At 43.0% G+C, this 20,395-nt stretch overlaps 2 protein-coding genes across 3 annotated transcripts; one reads left to right on the forward strand and one right to left on the reverse strand.

Moving 5' to 3' along the window:
• The first annotated feature begins 2,488 nt into the window (after positions 1-2,488).
• Positions 2,489-6,063, forward strand: LOC146698080 (uncharacterized). 2 transcript variants are annotated; one of them, XM_085473065.1, is made up of 3 exons: positions 2,489-2,670; positions 2,832-3,069; positions 3,153-6,063. In XM_085473065.1, exons 1-3 carry the CDS (start codon positions 2,644-2,646, stop codon positions 4,700-4,702), a joined length of 1,815 nt encoding a protein of 604 aa, XP_085329191.1. In that variant the 5' UTR covers positions 2,489-2,643; the 3' UTR covers positions 4,703-6,063. The 2 variants fall into 2 exon arrangements, with proteins under 2 accessions (XP_085329191.1, XP_085329190.1); XM_085473064.1 differs by having other exon boundaries at positions 2,489-3,069.
• LOC146698081 (discoidin, CUB and LCCL domain-containing protein 1) lies at positions 5,525-18,730 on the reverse strand. The gene is made up of 15 exons (XM_085473063.1): positions 18,568-18,730; positions 15,787-16,008; positions 14,277-14,414; positions 12,916-12,967; positions 12,761-12,833; positions 12,531-12,664; positions 12,379-12,416; positions 10,764-10,955; positions 10,480-10,592; positions 10,199-10,379; positions 9,979-10,071; positions 9,700-9,793; positions 9,517-9,560; positions 9,321-9,416; positions 5,525-6,742 (listed from the first exon to the last, which is right to left on the reverse strand). Exons 1-15 carry the CDS (start codon positions 18,668-18,670, stop codon positions 6,363-6,365), a joined length of 1,953 nt encoding a protein of 650 aa, XP_085329189.1. The 5' UTR covers positions 18,671-18,730; the 3' UTR covers positions 5,525-6,362.
• Positions 18,731-20,395: the final 1,665 nt, after the last annotated feature.

Below are 20,395 nucleotides of genomic sequence, written 5' to 3' on the forward strand. Positions count from 1 at the left end.
TTTGATATACACAGCAGGTAAAATAACTATCAAACACGTCACCAATTTTCTAAGTAAATGTATTTCTAAAGGTGCTATTGACATGAAATTCCCACCAGATGTTGGTATCAACCCATCCAGTCCACACATGCAAAGATATCAAGCCACAGATGTCCTTGACACAGGGACAAAGTACTGAACACACTTACTGAAATGTAATAATTTGTATAAAAGCCTTTGCTGGTGATGGCAGCTTCACATGCCTCCTATATGGAGAAACTAGTTGGATCAACCTTGGAGCTTCTGTGGGTCCCTTCCATGATCTCTATTTTTAATAGATTTTCACTTGGATTCAGGTCAGGTGATTTAATGGGCCATTCTAGCAGCTTTTCTTTTCTCTTTAACAGACCAAGTTTCCTTGGCTGTGTGTTTGGGATCATTGTCTTGCTGAAATGTCCACCCTTGTTTCATCTTCGTCATCATCATAGATGGCAGGAGTTATATGAAGCATGCCAGTGCCGTAGGGTGATGTTCCCACCTCCAAACTTCCCTGCTGGTATGGTGATTTGGGGGTGATATGCAGTGTCTTTTTGACCTCCAAATATGGCATCCAAAAAGTTTAATTACGTCTAATCTGAGCAGACTATATTCTCCCAGTATTTCGCAGGCTTCTCTAAATGTTTTTCAGCAAACCTTAAACACACTTCAACGTATTTTTTCTTCAGCAGTGGAGTCTTGTGTGGTGAGTGTGCATACAGGCCATGGCAGTTGACTGCAGTACTTATTGTTTTCTTTGAGTTGCCTGCTGATTCCAGGTCTTTCCATAGTTCTCCACAAGTGGTCCCTGGCACTTGATTATTCTTTTCACTCCTGCCAGAAATCTTCCCACTTCCAGATTAGAGCTCCAACAGTGCTCAGTGCCATCAGTATATTTTGAAAGAGGAAGGATTTGTGAGAGATCTCATCATGAGATATTTGACAACTTGGTAATGAAACATTTTTATGAGCCATCAGCTGGGAGTGAACCAGCTGGTATTAAAGCCGCAGGGTTGCTTTCTAATTACTCATAGATTGTGCCTACCTTTCTTCGTGCGTTCAGTACTTTTCCCTGCATTATTTCTCATTATTACACATAATTTATGGCCACCTACTGGTAAATTTCTTGGCATGTGTGGACTGGATTGGTTGTTACCGACATCTGGTGAGAATTTCATGTCAATAACAACTTTAAAAATATATTTATTAGGCCACAATTGTGGGTGTAAAAGGCATTATATATTTACCCACAGTCTGTGTGTGTATAGACATAGATTCATCAGATACACTTTGTTAGTCCCAGGTTAGAGCCCCTTTGGTCTTCAGAACAGCTTTAATTTTTCATGGCATAGAAGGTGCTGGAAACATTCCTCCAAGATTTTGGTTCATGTTGACATGATGGCATCACAGTTGCTGCAGATTTGTCTGCTCCACATCCTGTTGCACCCCAACTAAAGGTGCTTTATTGGATTGACATCTAGCGACCGCAGAAGCCACCTGAATACAGTGAAGCCACCTGATTTTCATGTTCAAGAAACCAGTTTCAGATGATCTGAGCTTTTTTGCAACGTAGTGTACTATACTCCCGGAAACAGCCATTGAAACATGGGTACACTGTGGTCACAAAGGGATGCAGATGGTCAGCAACATTACTCAGGTAGACCGTGGTGTTTAAATCATGCTCTGCCCAAATGTGCCTAAAAAATCTTGATACGAGGTGAGATTTAACAGTGGCCTCAGTTTCCTGTAGTTAGCTGACAGGAGTGACACCTGATGTGATCTTCTGCTGCTGTAGCCTGTCTGCAGGGAGTAAATCAGGGATTCTCTTCTACATAAATGAGTGCTCACTTCAGTTACTGTTGCCCTCCTTTCAGCTTGAAGCAGCCTGGCTATTCTCCTCTGATCTCTGACCACTCGAGGAACTGATGCTTCCTGGATATTTATTGTTTTTTGGCTGATACTCTTTAAACCCTAGAGATGGTTTTGTGGAAAAATCTCAGTAGATCAGCACTTTATAAAATATTCAGACCAGCCCGCCTGACACCAACAACCGTTCACCAACACCTTTCTTCCCTATTCTGATGCTCAATTTGAACTTCAGCAGGTCCTCTGGATCGCTGGACCATGTCTACACACCTAAATTTACTGAGCAGGTACCGTGTGATTGGCTGATTAGATCTGCATTTCCAGCAGTGGAATAGGTGTAACCTAACAAAACAAAACATGTAGGTAACTACAGCCTAATTGTAACTGTTATGTCAAAAATCACATTTGATATTTGACATAACAGTTGCAGTTTATCAGGATACAATAAGTGCTATAAATTGAATAAAAACAAAAAAAATTAATACAACTTACCAGTAGATATTAAAAAAATAAATAAACGCCCATCTTTTCTGAAAAAGAAGGGGGAAAGAAAAGACTACAACTCCCGTCACGTGATTTAAAAATCCCGGAACTACAATGCCTGGTGACGGGATGTTTTAAGTGGGCTACACGGATGGTCGACAGCCGAGGTGTAAAAGCTGTAACTTTCTTTTATCGTTTCCAGCCGTGCTATCGAAATTTAAAACTTTAAATTCGTTGCTGTGGGTTTTGTGGCGCCAGCGGCGGCGTTATTTTGAATTCATGGACAAAGACAAGTGTAGCGATATTGTAAGTAAGCGAGTCTGTTGTTTGCTTTAGCTAAAACGTCACGTTTTCAGCCTATTTTGAGAGCAGCCAGTAGCTCACACGAGCCAGCTAACTGGACTGTGTGGAGTCTGTTCACTCACCACATGCAGCCTCTGCACTCATGCTTTGTGTACCTTTTGCAGCATGGTCAGTGCTCCTGGATGGAGATGCATCAGTTCCTCGGTGACCTTATCACATCTGGAAACTCCTCAAAAAATCCGCCAGATGTGTTTAATGCAGCATGGGGCGTGGCAGGAGGTGGTGCTGCTGATGGTGCTCTTGCGTTCAAAGCTACATCGCTTGAGCCACTTAGACCTGTTCAGGAAAAGATGGGTGCAGGGGCATCACAGAGGGCGAGAGAGACCAGAGACCGGAGAGAAGGTAGGAGCCGTGTAAATAAACAAGTCCACCCATTTTCTTGTAAATTTTATTTTCCTACTGATGTGGTTCGGTTTGTCCTTCAGCTTTAGATCTGCATCATGCCTGCACCTGCCCTGGCTGCCCTTTCTCCAGTCTCCCTCCTTCATTTGAGACCCTAACATCCAGACAGCCTCTGTCCTTGCCGCCACACTCAGAGACCATATCCCACCCAAAAGATCTCAGTATTGCTGGTCCAGTGAGCCTTAGCATGTGTTTACCAGAGTCCACCTTACCCAGCAGCACGACCACCACTACATCTGAGCTAGAGACGGGCCTGCCCAGCCGATCACAGAACGAGGATGTAGACAGAGGGACTCAGAGCCAGAACCAAAACTCTGATGTGCCTCCTTCAAGAGCGTCTTTGTCCCATCTTTCTATGTTTCCCCACTTGTGTTGTCACCCCGGCCTGCAAACCTGTACCCAGACACTAGGCCGCCAGGAGGGCACAGACTCCCCGTTTTCTCACACCCATGCTCACCATCACTTTCACCACCACCACTGCCCTTTAACGTCCTGTTTACCCTGCCCCCAGCTCGCCCACTCGCACTCTGCTCGGCTCTCTGGCGCGTTTCCATGCTTGTCTTGCCCTCACTCCTTTCATGCCTGTAATCAGGTGTGCCACCGTCAGCACAGGCAAGCACAGCAGCAGGAGGAGAGGGTTAGGACTTCTACAACCTTGCTGTCGTCACTGCATCCCTGCATGCACTGCTCCGCCTCATTTTCTAGACCGTCCCAGCTGCTACAACACCAGCGCTCCGAGCACGCTCACAAACCAGCCGGGTTCATTTGCACAGAGTGCGGCAGGGCCTTCAATTCACACAGCAACCTCCGCATACACCTCAATGTGCACACTGGTGCACGGCCCTACTCATGCTCCGACTGTGGGAAAAGTTTCAGCCAGTCTGGAGCGCTGAAGATCCACAGGCGGATTCACACGGGTGAAAAGCCATATTCATGTGGCTTCTGTGGCAGAGGTTTCCCCCATCTGGCAGGGGTGCGTGCCCACCAGAGGACGCACACAGGAGAGAAGCCCTACCGCTGCAACCAGTGTGGCAAGTGTTTCACCCAGTCCGGAGCGCTAAAGATCCACACTCGCATCCACACTGGAGAGAGACCCTTTATCTGCAGCATCTGTGGCAAGGGCTTTTCCAACCGCTCCGGGATCCGTTTCCACTACCGCACAGTCCACGGGCTGGCTCCTGAGGTCACAGGGGAGACTGGAGGCGTGTACCGAGGACCCACAGGTCGTGCTTGTCAGCCCGGGCGCCCCAGAACGACACCTCCAACCGGCGCTGCGTTAAATGCACCCAACAGTCCAGGTATCGACTCACACGCAGTTCTGAATACTCGGGATTCCTCAGATTTAATTGCTTCTCATCCCACCTCTACACCAATCAGTGGGAACGAGGGCAAATCTCAGCCAGAAGGAGCAAGAGAGGGGCTGCCGTATGCATGCGAAGACTGCGGCCTGCGCTTTAAAGACGCACTGTCCAGGAACAGACACCAGTCTCTGGTGCATTACTCCCACGAGGGAAGAGAGGAGGAGGGGCAGAGGGAAGAGTTCAGCACAGATGCTGAAAGTGAAAGAGAGTAAATTACTGCGGCTGGTAGATTATAACAGACTGAACATCTTATGGAATCTGTTCTTTAAGCAAAACTGCTTTCAAATTGGAAATTCAGTAATATTGCACTCCTTTTTAAGTGTTTTTCTGATATTTCACACTAAGATTGTGCTGAAACTCAACGCTAAACCTTTTCTATTTAAACACAACCACAGTTTACTTTTAGAATTCATGTATTTTTTTTTTCTACTCTCCATCAGCTTTTCAGTCCTGATGTATGTGAGTGAAGTGTCCTATATGTACAAATTTACCCCATTTTAGCAGTCCTTTATATATCCAGGTAAAAAAAAAAAAAAATCTAATTTCCAAGAGAGCCTGATGTCCATCCATCACACACACCAAACCAACTGGTTGCTAACACATCTGTGTAATTGTGCCTTATCCAGCAGTCCCAGTGTTGTATTATGATACCAGAAAGCATGTCACATTAATGTAATTTGATGGGCTTTTAGTAGCATTTTATTATGGGATTGAGGACTGCCACCTGGCTCTTTTTATACAAAATGCCTTGAAATAGGAATGAAATAGGAACAAGTACAATTTTATATGTTAAACATGGATCTGTAGTAAACATCAGTGTCACAGGTTTAATTAAGTTATTTAGTAACTTAATCATTTATAAAACCACATGTCTTCTATACAAAAAAACAACTTTCCATGGGATATAATATAAAGTAAAAAAAATAATAATACAAGTATACAAATATAACTATTATAATTTTTCACTTAATTCTGTAATTCTGAGAAAGGTGCTATACAGCAGCAAAGGCCTAACAAACAAGGCCAGTAGAGGTGGTTTTTTTTTTTTTTTTTTTTTTAAATGTTAACATTTTGCGATAACTCGGCCTCCAGCAGAGGAACGTACTCTTCCTCTGGAGACTTGTTTAACTAGACAGAGCATTTCTTTCTCCAGGAAAAGTGGCTGAACACAGCTGTTCATCCAAGCAAAGGACAGTCCTTCCTAATTATGTCATCTTACTGCCTTTCGTGCCTCTCAGTTGTACTACAATCCAAGCAGTTATTTTTAGCTGTTGGTATGTTACCGGGTGATAATTACCTGCGCAGACAAATAATTACACAGTCCATTGTTGCTTAACGTCTGAAGCTCGTGGCAGCCACCTAGTGGTTATGTGTAATTATAACAGTACTCTTTGTTACAGGTTACAATTTATAGTGCTTCATAAATGTTTTTGAAATGATACATTGTGAATACAATGCTTTGTAACATATTCATTTTTTGTTTTGCCTTAATTTGTGGAGAAGACTACACATACATTTCTGTATGTGCTTTTGGAAAGTGCAGTTATGTGATTAAACATTTCATCAAACAGTATCTCTGAGACAAACTGAGCCTGTATTTATTTGTGCAATATGAAGAAAAAAAACCAAAAACCTATCCCATACTTCCTTGATGGAAATATCTGCCTCCATGTGGCTCTCAGTGTTTAGTCTGAATACCCTCATATGCATAGTGACTTCCTTGGGTACATCACTCACGGGAGGTCCAGTTAGTGCATTCTGAACAGCACTGTCCAGCTCACTGTTCAACTTCAGACCACTCCAATTGTTGCTCTGGTGCCAACACACATTTCAACTCCAAAGAGCCTTTTCCTGAGTCTAAGTTTGCTGTGCTCACAAAGGATCTTCGTATGTGTGTTTCTGTTGTAAAGAATCACAAGACTTGGGTTCTGCATAGACAGCACTGACTGGTCTTGGTCCATTGGCATGTAGCGCGGGAGTGCAGTAGCCATTGAAGAGCACCCTGTGTGAGGGGCAGTCATACTGACTGTGACTGGATGTCGGTGCAGGAATGATGCTGGAGTCAGAGGGCTGATCTGAGAACGGAGTGGCATACTCAGGCTCTGGAGGAAGTGGCTCTGCATACTCGGGCAGGCAGCCAGGAGTGTCATAATGGCTGCAGGTGAAGGGGGCAGTATAACACTCTTCTGAGGAAGGTTTAAACGTTGAGCCAACTTTATGTCCAATAGGTGTAAGAGCTGGCTCAGCATAGTCTGGGAGGATTAGAGAAGAAAAGAGAAAATGTAAATGTAAGAAAAGTCCATCCATCCATCCATCCATCCATCCATCCATTTTCATCCGCTTTGTCCGGGGCCGGGTCGCGGGGGCAGCAGCCTAAGCAAAGAGGCCCAGACCTCCCTCTCCCCAGCCACCTCCTCCAGCTTATCCGGGGGAACACCAAGGCGTTCCCAGGCCAGCCGAGAGATATAATCTCTCCAGCGTGTCCTGGGTCTGCCCCGGGGCCTCCTCCCGGTGGGACATGCCTGGAACACCTCACCCAGGAGGCGCCCAGGGGGCATCCTTGTCAGATGCCCGAACCACCTCAGCTGGCTCCTTTCGATGTGGAGCAGCAGCTGCTCTACTCTGAGCCCCTCCCGGATGGCCGAACTTCTCACCCTATCTCTAAGGGAGAGGCCAGCCACCCTTCGGAGGAAGCTCATTTATGTAAGAAAAGTCATACAAGATTTTTTTTTCCTGGTCACCTGACATACAGCAAACCTTCGTGAGATCAGAGGTCAAACCTGACATGATATTTGGATCTATCCTGTATCGTGACATTCAGTATCTCCATATGCCGGTATATCATCTCCTAATTGTTGCCAATAAGAACAAAAGCAGCAGAATTTTAAGGACAGTCTTAAAGATCGACCTTTTATGAAAATTAATTACTGTGTAAACTTACTTCACCGTAAAGAAAAGGTCAAATGTGACCTGATATTTCAAATCTTTATACAGTACTTTCTACATGCGGACAGTAAACACCTTACAAGGCTTTTATAAAGAAATAAATCATTAGGTTGACCTTCAAGACCTCAGTGCATGCAGGGCAAATTATAAATGGCTTGTTAACATGACCCCAATCTGCACCCCTGCATTTCGAGCCGTCGTGTTTACAGACAGAAACAGTGACACGCACATACACGCTACCAATGACATGACCTACCTGATTGACCTAACTATAAATAAGACCAATAAGAGAGTAGCATCAATCCTGCAACTATGGCAGAAAGTTAAAAATCCAAACTGTTTTCAAAAAGACACAATAAACTAGTGAATACATTTATTCACTCAGTGTTACCTCATAAATTGGATTTGGCAGTTGATTAGTTTGAGGGGCCCGGGCACATTTACTTACATCGTACACACGCAGACTTTCGCATAATGTTTAGGTTCTAAATACTGAAGCTGCTGTATCCTATAACATTTGAGGTCTGCTTTAAAAGCCAGCTTCTTGAAGTGCCTGCACAACAACAACAAAACCTGAATTTTAATAAAATCTGTTCTTCCCGTTATTCGTGCCACCCAACCACAGAGCAGCCTGGTCTTCTTTCTGTCAGCAGCTGCTCAGTTTTTCTCTCCACAAAAGTTCAGTTTTATCTCTGCACAGCATCCAGAACGACTCTGGCTTATCCTAAAAGTCACTCTGAATTCTGTGAGGTAGTTTTCCTCTGAAGACTTTCTTGGTGCACAAACAGACTCTACATTTAACAGAGTGAAGATATGCACCGCAACTCCCGTCTGGGTGCTTTTAAAGTCATGGGATTTGTCGGCATTTCCGACCAGCAGAACCGTAGCTCCTAAAAGTTCTTGGTTTGCCAGATCAGTAGGTCACAGATCACTATTTTTATATGATTTGATGGTTTGATTGTTGATTTTGTTCATCTGGATGCAGCGTTTTCAGTGAAATGCGACATCCAGATGAACAACATCAACTTTTTGTAATTTCCTGACGGGGATGATTGAGCATGCATCAAGACATTTTTACACAAACTTAAACACACAGATACTAAAACATGTAGCAGCAGGCTACTTTCGATAATGGGAAAAACTCCACTTCTTGTTTACATCTTGCAAATCAATTTCTGGGAAACTTCTGCTTCTTTTCTACCAAATAGCTGTCTCTAGGACAATGCAGAGCGCTGCACGAGAAGTCTGGCCACCAACAACGTCTCATCTAATCGCAAGGATGAGGGCTGACGGTCTAGCACTTAGATCCATCCAGACTACTCTTTGTCCTCGCAGAAGACGCCGTGGTGTGGGAGGCCTGGACTTTCAAGAGCACACAGGGAGTCTAAGACCCAGAGCTATTTTAATTAGACAGGCTTTACTGAGGGCTTTGATTGTCTTAGCATTGACCGTCTGTCCTGTTTATCACTGGACCTCTCAGAGAAGGGCCCCCTCACTGAGGGAAGGGGTAAGGGAGGCAGAGATGGGACTGCTGGGAGGAGGGGGGGGGGGGAGTAGGCTGAGTGCCCTGTATCGAGCTCCAATTAAAGGGTCTCTTTCAGTGAGCCTCTGTGGACCAAAGAAAGGAATGTTTATGGTGTGACCGGGTGATGGGCTGAGCCAGAGGAAAGAATGGACAGCCCGTGGAGAGAACTGTTTGCCTGTCAGGCTTGGTGTGAGCTACTCAAACTGACCACTGAAGCTAGAGACCATTAGAGCGGGAAAGATGGAGAGCCGAACACTTAACAGGACAAATAAACTTCAAAGGTAGCAGCTGACGACACTTGCAGAAGAACAAAGCAGCACCAGCAACTTCCTGTAATTGATAAAAATGTGAATTCTCACCATTAAGAGGAGGGTTTGGTAGTGCATCGTGGACGTTTCGAACCAGAGGGTACGACTGTGAGCCGGGAAAACTCTTTTCCTTCAAACTCTGAGAACCTACACAAAAATCACAACCATAAAAATCATTGCAACATTAAAAAAGGATTCATAACTAAAAAGTATATTAAAAAAATAATCTGAAAAGTGCTAGACTTACTTGTGGGGACAGAGTAGGAGTACTTCATTTGTGAATCTTTTTTCCTACAATTTCAAATAACAAAAAACAAACTCAGAGGTTAAATAAAATAATGAACGTTGATATTTCGTGACAGCAATCCATGTATCAAAAATCAGTGACAGTATGTCCATACAGGAAAGTTAATTAGTACATGTGCAGTACCTTCGCTTCAACCAGAATCCAGCCAAAACACAACTGCCACATATCATCAGGCCGAGGGCCACGCCCACTGCTACTATTACTGGCTGACTGGAGGCTGCAAGAGTGCAAGAGAGTCTGCGTAAACAACTGAACACGTGTGAGGAAGGAATGCTGTTATTACAAAGTACAAAGTGCTGCCGATCAGATTAATGGCTATATTGCCCTGTTTGCACTGGTGTGACTCTAATCTACTCGTATAAACTTCATACAGGTGAGTTGGTGGATGACACAAGTACATACTCTGTTTTGTTTCAACTAACACGGTGCACTCAGTGGTGGTGGGAGTGGGGCTTGGGAGCAGTGGACCCGAGTTAACTTTGATGGACGGAGAGTCTGTTGGGGAATTATCGAGACAGGAAAACTTCACATCAGGAAACTCAGCTGCAAATCAAACCATGTTAAAAACAAACAAACCAAACTTTATTGTGGATAATCTGGAAGCTTATGAGCTACTGCCTACCACCGCCTGGTGGACGGGAAGACCTCGGTGTGGCCTTACTAACAGGACAGCCCAGGACCTGAATCTGAGCTGAAGCCCTCCCGTGCCAACTCAGCGGCTGGAGGCGGACAAATCGAGCCACCACAGGAGGAAACAAGCTATTGAGCACTCTGAGGTGTCCATCGGCGTAGGCCGGAAACACCTAAGAGCCACAAAGACCAAAATGAGTTAGCATCTGCATGTCTACTGCTTTAAAAAGCACAGGAAGTTGGGGCAGTGAAAGCATTAAGCAGAACACCTACCTTTCTTTCTTTGCTTGCAGCATCTTTGTAAAGCTTCCAGTTCTTTCTATCCTTACTAAATGAAAGGATGTAGGATTCCATGTAGTACTCATCTGATCCCGCTGTTACTATTCCTGAAGAAAGAGAACAACGCTTGTTTGATTTTGTTTCAGATCAATATTCAAAAAGAAATAAAAGGCTTCATGGATTTTAAACAACAAAAATAGTCCATCTCTGATTCATGAAATCACAATAAATTGCTTAAACCAAGCATATTTTGTACACATAGTTATTGTTATTTTTACCTGTGATGTTGCTTCTATCGCTCAGCTCCATCTCCACCCACGGGCTCTGATCACTACTGTCTGCTGTCCAGAGCAGGAAGTTATGGCTGAAATCATTATTTCTGGCGTTCCTTGACTTTGTCTGCTCTTGACTGTTTTTATCAGCAAAAGATGAGGCGTTTAAAGCAGAAACAGCCAAGTTGTTGTTACACTCTGTTCACGGATCAAAGGAAAACAAACAAACTGATGAATTATAATTTGAGCTTCATAGTAACACTCGCCTACACATTTTCATTATAAACCACACAGATTCATGTTCCCTGTGATGAACTGCATGAAATCAAGAAAGTAATGGACACTGTTTTGCCTTAAAAGTGAGAAGAAGAAAAAAAAAAAAAACCCTAAACAAAATGTGCAGAAATGAAAATCGCTTTATTTAAAGAAGCTAAACAGCAAACCGGTTGTTTCAGATAGTAATGAAGCCTTTAGCTTCAGCGAGGAAGAGCTGTGTTTGCGCTACTCCTGCTGTTCTCATCTTTTCTTTACTTCCTCTTTCCCACGCTGTCCAAGTCTTCTCGCCCACTATTCTATCGTCATCACTCCGATCCACTCGGATTCCTGCCCACCACCTCTGGGTGAATAGGTGTCGGCTTCCTGTTCTTTAAAACTCACTGCAATTCTGTCACTCTGCCTTTCATGTAACCCATGTCCCCCCAGTCTCCATAACATCCTGGATGTTCAGAGTTTCATCCAAGGTCTTTGTTTGCCATCTGCTCCACCACCTGTGTTTACACTTCAGGGGTCCATCCTATTTCCTACCTTTGTTGGAACACCGCTCAGCCATGCCGAAGGTCGTCTAAACACTTTCCTCAAACATCGTGAACATTAAACGTCATCATCTGAAGTTATACAACCCCAATTTAAAATAAAATAAAGTTGGGACACCGTGTAACATGTAAAAAAATATGTAAACATTTTTAATAAACAAAACAAAAACAGAATGCAGTGATTTGCAAATCTCATAAATTCATTCACAATACAACTTGGAAAATGTTTAAACTGAGACATTTTACTATTATATTAAAAATATGAGCACAATTTAAATTTGACGTCTATTAAAAAATAATAATAAAAAACACGTTGGTACAAAAGGCTGGAAAAGTAAGTGGCTCTAAAAAAGAAACAGTTGGTGGAATTTATGCAACTAATTAGGTTAATTAGCAACAGGTTAAACCTCTATCGCGCAAAGAAGAAACCATATGTGGACAACGGTCGATGGTACGGGGGTGTCAGTGCATATTAAATCGAGGTCTCCACATCTATAAAGGCCCCACCAGTGCTGAAATGTATATAGAGGTTTTAGAGCAACATGCACTCCCATCCAGATGACCTCTACTTCAGGGAGGACCTTAATAATCTCAGCAAGACAATGCTAAACCACCTGTGAGAACAGAAAGGCTTCAGGGTAGAAAAGTCTAGCTACTGAAATGGCCTGTCTGCATCCCGTACCTTTCACCAAGTTAAAACATTTTGAGTTAAAAGAAGCAGATCCAGAATAAAATATGGCTTTACGAGATCAGCAAATCACTAGATTCTGTTTTTATTTGGGGTTGTGAATGTAAAGTCAGGCTCATACCTTGGATGAAAAGCAGCTTCTTTTCAGAAAGTGATCCCCTGTCAAAAGAAGTGAAAAAGAAATATTGATAATCAATGCAAATCAGTTACACTAAACTAGCAGCTACACATTTCCACAAGATCTCATTTAAAATGTGGAAAACAAACACATACATTTTTGAAAGGACTCCATTGGCAAAGGTGGATTCATACAGTGTAAGGCTTCTCCCACGATTCACAGTGATATGGCCTCCCAGACTGTCAGATGTAGCTCCTGCATGGACTGCAGACTTGCACAGCACCGAAGTCTGTGGCAGAAGAGAGCGATGGAGCCTTTTCAGACATGTATTTGATAAGAAGCACAGTACAATACAGCTTTTCCTAATGAAATCTGCTGCGCTTACATCTCTGTAACCATGCTCAGAGTTCCCCCACACGTCCCCTGTGACCTTCTTGCATCCTGCAGGGCAATACACGCTGAGAAGGAGCAGAACAACATGTGAGAAATACTTGCAGCTCTACTGAATCGGAGATGAAGACGCAGAAGTCCACGGCTTACCTTAAATGCTGCAAGCTAAAATGAGATCCCCGTTGTAAACATGAAATGAGATCTGAAAACAAAAACAGAAAACTTCAAACGGCGCTCCTCAAAATGAATCTTTTTTTAACATTTTGACAGCATGTACGGGTGGACCATGTGTCTCGGGCTTACATAACACCACCTCGGCATTCGCTCAACCACACAAACAGACAACAGACTGTGTGAGACGGTCTGGGATGCTACAACTGTGCTATAGTCAGGCATGAGTGGTCATCACTGTTGATGTGACTAACGCCTTTGTTACTGTGAGCAAAGCGAAAGGTCCATGTGTGATCACAGCCAACAGACAGTGGTTTGTATGTCTGAGTACAGACTTAGCTCCAGACACTGCTGGATTTCATAAACAACTGAGCAAAAACAGGAAACTATGATACATAGTGCACAGTACACAAGGCCACAGCCGGGAAAATTAAGACTTAGTCTGAATAGCCTATATTTAGACTAAGTAAGTAAGGCTACATGGTTATTTTAAAAAATACCCAAGGAGAATCTGATATTGTGTATCATTTAGTGAGATTTGTGGTTTAATCCATGAATAAACATACCGGGTGTACGCATGTCACAACTGGCCGGGGTACAAAGAAAAACAAATTAAAAAAACCCCTGAAAACAAGAAACAAGTAGCCGCTGGGTTCAGAAGCCTTATAGCGACGAATACAGGACGGCAGTGGGCTTGGAGTGGTTAACAGGCTGAAGAAGAGGAGGGGAGGAGAGCTCGAGACGGTCCAAGTGACAGACTGAAGCTTGAGGCCTCATTCCATTCAGCCCGAGAGAAGGAGAAGAACTCCTGCTCTCTGAGCAAACACGCCGGAGCCAACATGGAGGCGATGGAGGGTGAATGCCAATAAGCAATGACTCATACACTCACGCGCACGTCAACACACGGGCAAATGTGTTATACTGAAGGATAAATAGTCACAGAACAGCTAGTGTTATGATTGTATCAGTGTAAACTTAAAAAAGATCTCTCTCACAACCCCACTCGCACCTATATAACATATAAATCAGGCAAATAACCATAACGTAACATAATGTAACAGCCTTGTTTCCCCTTTAGCTTCTGTGCTTTAGTGTGTGCATTTATTATATATGGTGCACAGTTGATTTTAAAATCTGTCACAGGCTCATCCCTGGCCCTGCAGATTACCCAAGGCCAGAAATGCTCTGGTGTTCTGTGGTTTTATTTCCTTCTGCGTCAAATTTACTCTGCTATAAATAAACAGTGAAAAAAATAAACCAATGCAATCGGAATAACAAAGAAGCTTCCATCAAAAGTTACCCAGCACGACATCAGTCAGAAGGCATAAATTATAGAGTACCTGGCTGCTGATCTGTGGCATAAGAGAGCAGAAACCCTCGTCCAGAGCGATGTGGGCCCGACTTGAACATTATTGTTACTTCATTGCTATTAAATGTCACATTCTTCCCGGCTGCATCAAGCTTCCCACACAGAGGACCTGTGAACACACATTCCCACAAACCACGTTTATAAAGCACAAGAACATAAATACGTCTGTCAGCACACACGCCGGTGCACTATAAACATCCATTTCCAGTCCTTAATAATGAAGATTTGACAGTCTGTTAGACAGAAAAACACTAAAACAAAACAAAAAGAAGTTTCTGTAAGAAAGTGAGGCGCTGTGAAATCTGATGATGTATACAATAGTCAGCCTAGTGGAATATCTCTTGAATCTCTCAACCCTTAATTTGGAGCAACTTTTATGCCCTCAGGATACGATGCAGCTGGTTGCAAAACCTACACGTCTCCTGTGAAATATGGTTTGCCTTTTCTGTCAGTGCATCAACACAATGGCATGTCCTGAGTGAGTTATACAATCCAGACTGGAAGATCATCAGTAATGAGTGGGAACAAAGTCTCTGTCAGTAAGTATGTCAATTAAGATTTGATGAGGACACGGGAAAGTTCTCATCAGACATCTGGTGTGTGACCACATTTTTGTATTCCCCTCTCCCTTAAAATGTGTATTTATATATTTTAAATTAATGACACAAGACATGTCGCTGTTCAGTAAAATAAGGATGAGAACAGTTTGACCTTTGACTTGGGGCAGGAACCATGAGACAATACCTGCTGCTGCTAAAACTAATGTGCATGTGCCTGAAAGAAAGAATCTAAAGAAGTACATGAGGTTGTTTAAAAGACAGACTTTGATTTCATTTACTTACTAAAAACAGGATTTGTTTGGTTCATTGCCTCAGGGTAACATTATGCAGCTAGACCACTTTTCTTAGGGCAATGATGCTAAAGCAGTGCTTCTAAACTCTGATCCTTCCTTCCTCGCTCCACAACACTTGATTATCTGGTTATCAGGCAGCTGCAAGCTTTTCATTCCCAGCTGCAAAGTTTGTGTGAGTGGGGGTCACAGGGAGAACCTGCGGGGTAATGTTTTGACAGCACTGACCTGTCGCTTATGTGAGCTGGCAAACAATACACTAAGATGGACTTTTAACAACTTACAAGAAATGGACACAAAGTGATTTTATGAGGAAAAACTACGATTGGACAGCGAGGGTCATTCCCACAGTGGGGTCAGCAAATGTGATGAGAGTGACAGGGAGTGAAAGGAGACCCTAGAATCAGGTCTGAAGGGTCAGTTCAACCATACCTATGTGATGTGGAGAGAGCTTGAAAATGAACTTGATGTTTATTAAAATAAAAAAGAAATATTTAAGTAAATTTGTTGACTGATATGTCAGAGACCCCCAAACTCTCTACAATATAGTAAATTCATTTATTCTCCCACCAAAAATGTTAACTTTATTATTTATTAATAAATAAATAAAACAATCAAGAGGTGTGCTCACCCAGGCTGTGCTCTCCGTTTTTGTCTGTGATCATCACAGAGCCATTGCTGCAGCCTGGACTGCTCTCAACGTCAAAATCTCCAAAGAGCAGTCGCAGCGTGCGCCCCTGTGGTACACGAAGCCTCCACTTACACCAGGCGTTACTGGGGTAGGTACCCGGATAGTTCTGGGAGGCTACGGTGCCCGTCTCTGGTGCCAGCAGCGTATGTCCACAGCCATTACCTGACACAAAACAAGCACTATAAGAAAGCTACGACAAGAAAAAAAGGGCACAGTTCACACGGTAAAAATTAAGATTAACTTCTAACAACTTCTGATTTCCTTTTCTTTCAGTTTCATGTTTCCTAATCACTCACTTCTAAAACCGATACAGAGGTCTTAACCCATGCCTCATTTATTTAAATTTTCCTTCCAAGGAGCCAGATTTTCTTGTAATGTTGTTAAAGGTTTCTTGAGCGACAGTGGCTGTCTCTTCACCGACGCTCCATCCAGACCAGAGGAATGTTTTCCTTTTATTTGTTTGTCAGGCCACTTAACGCTGACCTATGAATCATTCAAACATAAAAAATACTGGTGCTACCACTGCTACCTCTCAGCCTCCGAACAGATGCACTTGTGAAAATCCTGAGTGATTTTTTCGAAAAGTTGACCACTGATATCAATTTTAAAATCCTTGGTGACTTCCTTCTTGAGTTATCATGTTTAACTGCTTAAACTTCTCCATTACTAACATTTTTTCCCGGCACTCATCTCAGCATCTTTTGCCTTTTGGTCACAAATCTTTACAAACTGAGTCAGCATCTAGTTGATTAATATTTTCAACTGTTCAGCTGCTGACGGCAGTGAGCAGAGTGGAATTATAGACCTTAAGGAAAGCCAAAATGACATAACCTGAGACGGCTACGTAACTGGCTCTCTTAATTAAATACAAATATTAAAGGCTTTGTTAATACACCATTTCAAGACAGATGAGCAACGAGTCTAATCTGAGCATGTACGGCAGCTCAGGGCATGCTTATCCTTCTGTCATCACGACTTTTTGAAATACCAACAAGGGAAGAGCTCAACTGTAACACCTGTGACCTGCACGTTGGATACAGAGCAAAACATAATTGTTTAAGATTAAGTACCAAGAGGTGCTTTTCCCCAGGCAAAAGCAAGGAAGGAAAAAAAAAGCATAGTGCTGATATACTACATCTTGCTATGACTAACACTTGAAGAGCAACAGAAAACACAAACATTCAGATGGTTTAAGATTCCTGTTGGTCACAAAAATTTTTTCCTACAGGAGTCACACAGAGATTGGTGTTGCGGGGGTGACAAGCTCAGACACTAACACTCCCTGCCCTCACTTTTCACTCCCCCAAGTAATGTGCTCCAAGAATGGTCAAAACCTGAGGAAGGCACCAGGGTCAGTCTGAGCCTAAACACCAGCGCTGTCCTTGCTTCCCTTAAAAGGCTCCTGAATATTTGTTGACTGGAAGTTACAGGGTAGCCTTCCATTCGCCCTGTGTCTCCTTCTGCATCAGCCGAGCTGGTCACCTCCTTCCCAACAGCACTTCAGTTCCTCATATCATAAGCCTTCAACTGTTATTGTCCCCCCTCAATTCCCCAAAGGATTCCCTGGAAATACCGCAGCCACATACTGTAACTCTGGGCAGCAGAGCATGGATCTGTCACCTTCCGGAGGCCGGCCACGGGGGACTTTTCCCAGCTTTAAAGAGGGCGTAATGTTGGGAAATGTCTGGGTGACCAGTAATTGCCCCCCTGATCACTGGGCTGTTTCACCCACAGTCTGTTGGGTTCGTGTTCAGGCTGTTCTGACCTGTTTAGAAATCTCAGGAGCTAAACCACATAAAGCTTGGGTGTTAGGATAGCAGACAGTCCATCAGAAACACGCCAGCAATATAGTTTTCCACTTCATGCTTTGTTGGCAGGTCCTTACAGGTCCACACTAGCAGACAGGATGTTCACCTATGCTACCTGTCACTACATCCCCTTATTCAATCCCGGAGGTAGAAATGTTTCCCCCAAACCTAGGCCCCACCAAAGCTGGGGCATAGCATATTTGCTAAGTTAAATAATGATGTATCCAGGGCTTAATCATCTTCCGATGTGCGGAAATCAAAGCCCCAGAGACAGACAAAAACAGCACTGAAGATTTGTGGTATGGCTGACTGGTGGAGTCATAGTCTGCAGGGCAATAGCTTGTTTGTCTATGTTTATATATGGTCACTGTGATTCATAACAGGCCTGACTGATGTGTTGAAAGAAAGAAAAAGACTCTGGGAAAGGATTGCTGGGATCACTAGGTACACACGGGCAAGGAAAGAGTTTGTAAAAACTGTTAACATGACTTCCAATCGGCGACCTTTGCACCTAAATACAGACACATTAATGCACTTTAATTCTGGCTTAGAGCCATAAAGATGATCGGAACAGCAAAATAAGTGTGGATGTGTACAGTGCAGAATACAGGACAAGGTATGGTGGTCTTTCCAACAACAGTTTCTGATGAAAATGCATTAAACAGCAATAGTTAGCGGGGTTATATGACAACAACTATCTTAAACACAGCAGAAATGTGTTTTAAAGGAGGCTGCCGACTGGGTGCTCATCCTACGTCATCAGTCTTGATTATTAATAATCGTGCGATTAATTTAAAGAAAACGGGGGAAACTCTTCAGCTCTAGTTGCAGCTAACGAAATGTGCGAAAATCCGTCTCCCACGTCACAATCCTTATCTTATCAAAAGCGTCAACATAACAGGCGTTTTCTTACCCTCCTGGCCGCGAACACACACCGAACAGACGCTTAAAGCGATCCACAAACCGCCAATGAAAGACTTCACAGCATCCCCGATGTTTTCGCACTTTGCGAGCATGATTTCCAGGAGCTCGGCGAGGAAAAAGTAAGGTGCATGCCTCGCTGACTCGAGGGGTCTTGCTTCAATAAAAAGTTGGAGCACAGAGTACTGGATATTTACTATTGGTCACGAGTGTCGAACCCCGTCTCCAATTGGCTCTCCTGAAGCGTCAATCAAGTTGGTGTCCGGGATTCCATTCCCAAATAGGGCTGGCCTGATCCGTAGGTGTTCGCTGACCTGAGACCAGCCAGCGGTAGCAGTGCTTCTTATTTACGCTCATTAGAAACGATGGAAATGCCGAACCGGGATCTTTATTTGAAGATGCGTGCGTGTCAAAGGTGGAAAGTGCAGTTTTAAAGCAAACATGAAACATTCAGAAACACCTCGTCTGTTCGCTTTATTAACTCGCCCGAATTTCCGTTCTCAGTCTAAGTGCTAAGACTGCCATCTTCCGGTGAATTCAAGGCAACAACAAAAATATAACAAGCGCCTGTTCTAGAGCCACGATTAATCATTTTCCTCAAGATTTAGAGGTATGTATTTTTTCTTTAATCTTACGTGTGTTTTTCTATTATTCCAGCCTTTTAATGTCTTCGTCAATCAGTTAGTTCTTCACTTTAAAAACATTTCTGCTTTGACAAGTGCTTTTAAAAAAACATCGTTTTGTCGCTGTCCCAGGAGACTCCTGTCAAACGCACCCAAATTATGAACAAATTGAAGTATTTATTCACTTAATGCCATGAGTCCCCAATCAAAGTATCACAGAGTATTCATGTGATCTAGGAGCACTCTGACTGTCATTTTAAAGAAGAAAGACTGAGGCCATGCATGCATTCATCATCTGGTTTAAAGTTATAGACTGGAAGTTATCAGAATATTGGAGATGTGGGTCTGTTGTACCTGAGAGAGAGCTGGGGCATGCTCTGGTCACGACACACATGAACAGGAGAGCTGATCCTGCTGCACTACGAGCCCCAATCTGGGCAGCCTTGATGCTTCTGGCTGTAAGGATTACACCACCTGCTGGTGTGACTCTCCAAAGGTCACCCCAAAAAAATCCCTGGTCCGGTCCATGCTTGTTAAATATTATTGCATTATTATTGCATCAACACATTCTTCGACCATCAAGACCAGGTGTGGAGTGTAAAGTACAATATGTATCCAAAATTATTTATTATTTATATAAATGATATTTGTAAGGCATCTGATATATTAAAATTAGTATTATTTGCAGATGACACAAATATTTTTTGTTCTGGGGGGAATCTAAAGGAGCTGCTGGATACAATTACTTCAGAAATGTGCAAAATTAAAAAATGGTTTAACAGGAACAAACTATCGCTAAATCTAAGTAAAACTAAAATGATCTTAGTTGGGAATTCCCTTAGAAATGCACAAGTGCAGATTCATATAGATGGTGTGGAAATTGAAAGAGTACTTGAACATAAGTTTCTTGGTGTGATTATAGATGATAAATTAAACTGGAAGTCTCATATAAATCATATACATAACAAAATTTCAAGAAGTGTCTCAATCTTGAGTAAAGTAAAACACATTCTGGACCACAAATCACTCCACATTCTCTATTGTTCCCTGATTGCACCGTATTTGAATTACTGTGCAGAGGTTTGGGGCAATATTTACAAATGTTCGCTATCATTCAATCTTTATATTACAAAAAAGGGCCATAAGGATAATCCATAAAACTGGTTACAGAGATCATACAAATCCACTATTCTTAAA

This window comes from Copadichromis virginalis, linkage group LG11 (genome assembly GCF_057382275.1).
Source record: "Copadichromis virginalis isolate Kocher_CV1m ecotype Utaka linkage group LG11, C_Virginalis_male_GT1.1, whole genome shotgun sequence".
In the NCBI taxonomy this organism is placed as follows: Eukaryota; Metazoa; Chordata; class Actinopteri; order Cichliformes; family Cichlidae; genus Copadichromis; species Copadichromis virginalis.